The sequence below is a fragment of the Schistocerca piceifrons genome, chromosome 4 (assembly GCF_021461385.2).
Source record: "Schistocerca piceifrons isolate TAMUIC-IGC-003096 chromosome 4, iqSchPice1.1, whole genome shotgun sequence".
NCBI lineage: Eukaryota > Metazoa > Arthropoda > Insecta > Orthoptera > Acrididae > Schistocerca > Schistocerca piceifrons.
In genome coordinates this window covers 413,226,773-413,234,083 of record NC_060141.1, presented here as the reverse complement: position 1 = coordinate 413,234,083, position 7,311 = coordinate 413,226,773, and the positions used below count along the sequence as shown (strand labels likewise).

General features: G+C 37.6%; 1 protein-coding gene across 1 annotated transcript in view; it reads left to right on the top strand.

Annotated features, from left to right (window-relative positions):
- The first annotated feature begins 2,719 nt into the window (after positions 1-2,719).
- Positions 2,720-7,311, top strand: part of LOC124795139 (U2 small nuclear ribonucleoprotein auxiliary factor 35 kDa subunit-related protein 2) — a 49,853-nt gene continuing 45,261 nt past the window's right edge. Inside the window, exons 1-2 of the mRNA XM_047259017.1 lie at positions 2,720-2,826; positions 3,236-3,327. Of these exons, the coding sequence (XP_047114973.1) occupies positions 2,819-2,826; positions 3,236-3,327 (100 nt within the window). The 5' untranslated portion in view covers positions 2,720-2,818. The remainder of the gene's footprint in view (positions 2,827-3,235; positions 3,328-7,311) is intronic.

Here is a 7,311-nt window from a genome sequence, read left to right as displayed (position 1 = left end):
ACTGTCAATCTGAGTGATCTTTCTTTTGTTCCGTTTCTTAGTTTTGGGATATGTCACTACACTTTGTATGAAACTGTTTAGCATTTTGTGGAACTTTGTAATTTTCTGAGATAGAAGAATGGCAGTTGAACTAGATGTGTGGGGAATTGTCTCCATAATTGCTACGATTTTATTACAGATGGCAGATTTTCCAATGGCCATGTCTGATGAAGAGATCATGGTGCATATCCCCCTTGTGGAGAAAGAACGTGTTCTGAAACGCTTTGCAAATTTTATTGCGTAGTGTTGGCTTTCTTTATCTCTTTGTTTACACAGGAGATATTTGGTACATCATATCTGTGCGGAATACCTACCACTATCGTTGTTTGCTTTTCCAGTAACATTAGTGTTTTTTTTGGTATCTTGTAGCTCCTTTAAGATCATTTTTATAAACATCGTTTGCGCCTGCTATTAGAACCGGACAACGTTTATTATTGGAACAGTTCTTGACGATTTCACACATTGAAGCTCCTGATTTAACGAAACTAGTGGCGTTTACTTGATGATAAAATTTTAAGAAGTTTACGATTCCTCTACCATGACTGTCGGAATATAAACACATTTCACAGTTATTCGTCAGATCTTCACATAGTGATGAATTGTCACTACTAATTGCTTTCGTCTTGTTTACTGCATGTGGAATGAATGAAGATTTATTCGCTGCATCTAATGACGGGGGTGATTGCTCTGTGTTGCTCTTGTGTTTATTATTTACCTCCATTATTAATTTTCCGTTCTGACTAATCCTTGAATTAGTTATATTTGGTGTCAAATTATCGTATTTGTTAATTGGCACCACATGACGGTTCGTCCATTTAGGCATGGGATATAAAGTTTTTTTGTACTCACTGATCTGAGACACATCATTTGTTGACTTCACAGGAGTTTGAGTAATACGCTTAGCGAATCTTCAAGCATCTTTTTATTGTATGTTCTTCAGTGTTTTCCTATTGTCAGTTCATCCCATTGCACATGTCTGGTACATGACTTCGAAAAATCTGCTGGTAAAACACTGATCTGAAAGTTGTGTTTAATTGTGAGTTGCCTTCATAGTCATCTTGTGAAAGGTCGAATGAGGAACTGAAACTGAGAATTATATTCCATTTTTTTCGATTTTCGAACTTTATGAAGCGAGTTGTTTTGATATTCTACAAGGATAAAGAACACATGTAAATCAAAAGCTTATGCCCTAAAATTACAATTAGAATAAAAATAAATTTTGTTAATTGCTTGCAGCAAGACCACTCTCGAGGCCGCCCTCCAGACTTGCTTAAGGCCCGTCCACACGCAACGATCTGTCTGCGCAAATGTCTGCGTACATCACTTCTGCGCAGACAGATCGTTGCGTGCGGACAGAAGATTTGCACCAACCTGAGGTGTGTGCAAACCTGGAAGTTGGAGTTGGAGGTTTGAGCGAAACCTCTCAAATCTGTGGGTTCAAACCACATCTGCGCAGACAAGTTGGAGCGTGTGGACAGGAGATCGCCGCAAATCTGGCGCGAAACAGCTGTTTGCTCAGTCTAGTGTTTGTGCGCACAGGGCATTAAAATGGCTGATACTCTCAGTGTTCTCGAGAGTTTGTAAGTGAATTCATTGAAATATATAGAAACCACCTATGTTTGTGGAAGATTGAAAGTAAAGAATATAGTGACCGAGACAAAAAGACAGCAGCATACAACGCTGTAATTGAAAAATTGCGGGCAGTTGACGCCTCGGCAAACAAAGAAACAGTAATAAAAAAGTAAATTCGTTGCGAACTGTTTTGTAGCCTGGAACAAAAGTTTGTAACAGGTTGCTTCTACACAGTAGCGAACTGAAAATGCCTACTCAGAAACAAAGTAAACCATAGCTCATTGGCCATGTCGGTATATAATCTCTAATAATATAGGCCTACTGTGTTTCAAACACGTCTACAACACCAAAAATATTATCTGTAACTTTACAGACTTAATTTACTTGACTTGCCTTCATGAACTCATCCTTCAGGACAGCGTAACTAGCTTCTCATGTGTTGGGTATTATTTCACTCAACGCTTGTTTCGATATTGCAGTTGAAAATTCCAAATCCGTGTAGCTCCTTCCTGTTGCTAGGAATATTAATGTTACCGCCAGCCGTTCAAGAGGATAAATTGCCCTTCTCATACAAGCATTTTTTTTCATAATATGAGAGGTTACAAGCTTTAAGAGATAATTATAAGTATCGACATCCATCAGCAAATAATTTCGCCAGTCGTTAAATTCGCCCTGCAACTCTCGCAGTAAAATTACGTGAGAAAACTGCTTTCGCAGCCACTGTCTACACCATTTTGACCGCTTTCTCTGTTTCCTGCGGTTGGTCTGAATGTTTTTTGCAACACAAGTTGCGAACACAGACCACAACAGAACTTCCTCCATATCTATATTTCAAAATAACTGAAATAAATTTTTGACGTTTACGGGGAGCGTAGTCGCTTGCCACTGATATTTCTTTTCTACACCGACAGATGGCGGGCGAGTAGTAGATTGGGGTTTGTGTCGTGTGAACACACCTGACACCACATTTGCAGCGATCTTTTGCATGTATAGACATCTGCGCCGATGTCTGTGCAGACAGATCGTTGTGTGTGGACCGGGCTTTACTAGGCAGTGACTTGCCGGCAGCGATCATAGCCTGGCGACGGTTTCATCTTTCGTGTATAAACTTTGGCAGTGTTGTGATGAAAGAATTGTTTACAAACCGGTGTTATGTAATTGGTTAAATGTTTGAACATGCTGAATAAATGTGTTCGAAAAATAAAACATGGGAAGGTGAGGTTCTCATTTAGTTGGCCTTCTTTTCTATTCGCAAATCTGTTCACATTTATTTACCCCGTCTAATGAAGAGGAATGATTATCGTTCTTTTTGTGCTAAAACTCCCTTCATTTAAAGCAGTGTACGTAGTACTTGGTTTAGAATGAACAACGATGTGTTTCATTTCACATATGAAAATAAATCAGCAAGCATTTAACTGACGATGAGTATTATTTTTCCCTTCTTGTTTTGTATAACTGTTCATAAATATGTCAAGTTAAATGGCGTTAAATATAGTATTCCCACACCGATACGATGTATTGTGCAAATGGATATAAACATGTACTTTACTAACATTAATATTTATATGATTTTCCAGGAACCGGTAATAGAGAACAATCATTTGTACTCTGATTTTTGTTTCAGACATAAGCTGTGGAGAGCACAAGCCAAAAAGATGAGAAGAAAACGAATACGGCAAAGAATAGCAAGGGAGAGGGATGCTTTGTTACAGAAAGGTTGATAACCGGATGTTTTAAATTTTTGCTGTTCCTAAAACTCCTGAGGTTACGTAAAGTAGGCCTGCTGTTAGGTTCACAATTATATTGTTTCTCTGATGTATTTGTCACTTCACACGAGTACTAAAGTGAGCTCCTGTTCTAAAGATTTCAGATATTCTCTTCAAATATTTTCCACCCCTTGAACAAATCAACTTTCAAATTTCTGCTTTTCCACATGCCATATGACAAAATTAACACAAGTTTCACAAAAGTTAGATTTTTACCTCTGTGCTCTTTTTATTTATATATATTTTTTGTGTGTAGCCACAGCTGGTGAAAACTGTTATTTATTTCATAATTTCTTCTGACTAACCTTTTTCCCCCAGTTAATTGACACTGAATGCTTCTCATTATCATCATCTTTTTGACCTGCCGTGGTCCTAATAAGATTGTTACAATCTTACCTCCAAGTTTTCTTTTCATTTCATCATGGGATGTTCCAAAATGCTTCTCCTGCAGGACTAGCTATAATTGACAACTGTGTATGGGATTCTTCAGTTAGGTATTCAATTGAGATATTGTTGCCCTTTTTACTGATGAATGTGTACTACAATATTGTTTGCATTTAAAGTTCTTGTAAGCTCTCATGTGTTTTTGTGTCCAGTTTTGTGTAGGTTGCAGTGGAGTACATAAACTTCTTATTGGTCATTATTCTGTTCTCCTGCCTTGATATCATAACAAAGTGTTTGTGTACAAAATTTCATTTCCTGTCTTATTTATGTAAACACGATTCATTGTGTAAGTGCCCGAATACAAACCCAGAGCCCCAGTGTTTGAATCCCAGTCACTCCAAGGCAGCTACAGTAATACTTTCTTAATGTGAAAAATGCCAAGTGCCATTGTGCTTCCTCGCTGTTTGGTCCCGTCCTCCAGATCAGCCAACCAACCATTGTGCATTAGAGTCCGTGTTACACTATAAGTACACCAATAACTGGATGAGTATGTCAGTTCAGTGCTCAGTAGTTACAAAGAGAGAGAGTGAGAGAGAGAGGGAGGATACAACTTGCAAGCTATCTATACAGTCAGCATAAAATATTCAGCTCTTACAATCAAGATGTGGTGCACAAATAGAGTGAAATTCAAACCATTATACAGTATGCTTTAGAGATGTATGATCTGAGCAAGATTGTAAGTTAAGGAAAAGACCCTCTGTGGTTTAATAGCTGTATTAGAAATTTGCTACAAAGCAAAGAGAGCTTAATCTGCGATTTAAGTAAGGTCAAAGCCTACTTGACAAGCGTAAGCTTAATAAAGCCACTTTGATTGGAAAGAGAACAATGTGAGAATCATTTGTTGAATTTGAAAGTAAAATTCTGCCAAAAGATCTGACCAAAAACCCTTAAAAGTTTTGGTTGTACATCCATACTCCGCAAGCCACCTGACGGTGTGTGGCGGAGGGTACCTTGAGTACCTCTTGAAATTAAGTTTATGTTATTCTACTTATTTAATCTTATAAATGTTTTTTGGTCACACTCCTTTGCTCACATGTTTCATGTATTTTTTTATCCAAAAAGGTTATGCAAAAGCGTTACCGAGATGATAGATAAACTCCAGTGGAAGACTCTGCAGGAGAGATGCTCAATAGCTCAGTACGGGCTTTTGTTAAAGTTTCGAGAACATAACTTCAGCGAAGAGTCAAGCAGTATATTGCTCCCTCCTACGTATATCTCACGAAGAGACCATGAGGATAAAATCAGAGAGATTAGAGCCCACACAGAAGCATACATATAATTTTCAGCTTCTCTTTCATTGGTAAACCTCACCACAAGAATTGATCTATTAGTTGAATCTGTTCTATTGACACTATTGCGAAGGAGGTTATTAAGAGCTGCGGAGTGCAGTAAGAGAAGGAAATGTCAAAAACTAAATCTGTTTCTCGGTTAACATGAACGATTACTACTCTGCTACATTCTACTGATAAATATCCAGGACAAAAACAGGACAACACATTAACCTTCACAAATTGTGAAGTCAGTGGTTGAATATTAATAACTGCTGCACTATAGACTTTGTGCAGCCTCTACCATATGTATCACAGCTGTTGTGCAAGTTTGTGGGAATGTCCCATATTCAATTTTTGAGCATACAGGCTGACATTATTCAATTTTCTTGACAGCTCAGTGCCTGGACATCAAAATCTTCTAAAGCAGTGTTATGAACTTAAAAAAAAAACTCACAAAATTAATTTTATGATTTCTGAATGCTGGCACATTGAAGTCTTGATTAACAAATAGTGAATCATATTTTTTAATAAAAATAATATCTTTCTGTTTTTAATTACTATTCTCATAAAAATAGAAGTACTCACAATAAATTAAAGTTTGGCATAAAAATGAAAAACATCAAATCTGCACTAATAACAGAACTGTGAAACCATCGTGTTTGTCTGTTTAACACGCTAATCTCCAAAACTACTAGACGAATTTTTATGGCGTTCCACATGTAACTTGGCAGTAGCTTGGGGAGCAACAAATAGGCTTTATTTATCCAAAACTAGAAAAAAGGTTATTGTAATTTCAAGTTTTATCTTTATGGGGCTTCGGAAGGAACAGGCGGCAAGCTAGGGTAGTCTGTGCAGTTATGCAAAGCCACTGTGCTGGGATTGCATAGTATTAGCGCATCTGCCTAGTAGTGAGCAGAAGACCTGGGCTCAAACCCTGGCCGTGGTACAAATTTTCATTTGTTACTTCAGTCTACATGTATACAACATAGTTGTTTGAGACTTGAAAAGATCTCTGGCATCATATAGTTTCATTTGGTTAAAGCACATATTCCTTGGTTTCAGGCAATATCCCCTGTTTCAGTCATTGATGATAAGATATTCCAGTATAGTTGGAGAGCTTCTTCTGCGCTGTTCGAGTTTAGTGGGAACAGAAAGTGGGCTGAGGCATAAATGGGAATTTGGAATGAGGAGGAGGCATGCTAGGGGTAGTCCGTGCAAAGCCGTTGCCAGGATGGCATAGCGGTTAGCACATCTGCCTAGTGAGGAGGAGACCTGGATTTGAATCCAGATTTTCATTTATCGCTTCAGTTTGCATACATACATTATATATGTTAGAGACTTGAAAGAGTCTCTGGAACCACATAGTTTTTTTGATTATCCAAAACTGTCTGTTCAGCTTAGTAGTTTGGATGTTTAAGCATCAGAAAGTAAACCATATAACCAGTAGATGACACTGTTAGTTTTGTACTACACCAAAGAACCAATAGGTGGCACTGTTAGTCTTTTCAACTCAGTGAAAAATGTATTTTTGTAACTTTATGTCACTGACAGAGTTAAGCTCTGCAGTCTTGTCTTTACAAATACAAACCAACAGTGAAATTGCTTGGGTAGGATGTACAGATTTACTGATTTCACTTTGTGTATTAAAACTTTAGGACATTGCTTTGCTTCTTTCATTGTGTTTTATTTATGTTCTTTGCTAAGAAAAATGAATTTACTAAGTTTTCTTTGTGATTTGTGTACCTACTCATTACATTCTGATATCATGTTCACGAATAAAAATGCCTTGAAAACAGTTGAGACTTTCTGAATACACCAGAACACCTGAAAGACTGAAAACTGTGTGGTCTTAAGACTCCAGTGAATGTCATGATGGGAGACTAGTTACAGATCGAAAACATCAGACTTTAAGTCACACTTTGAAAACTCCTCCCAAAGAGGTGCAATATAACTCTGATTGAGAGTGTCATGCATTATCTCTTATCTCATTTCTCAGAACCTATCACTCATAGAGGCTTAAATTTGCTTCTCTCAAATGTAACACCATAGAAGAGAAAAATTTTGACAGGAAGTGGCAGAGGTGGGCGAATTTTTATACCTAAATCTTGATTAATCCTGACAGTTTACCATATTAACATGCACAGTTCCTGGTGAGCTTATGTTATGCCACTACAACAAGCAAACTAAAGACCAGATGCTGCAAACTGTACATGACTCAC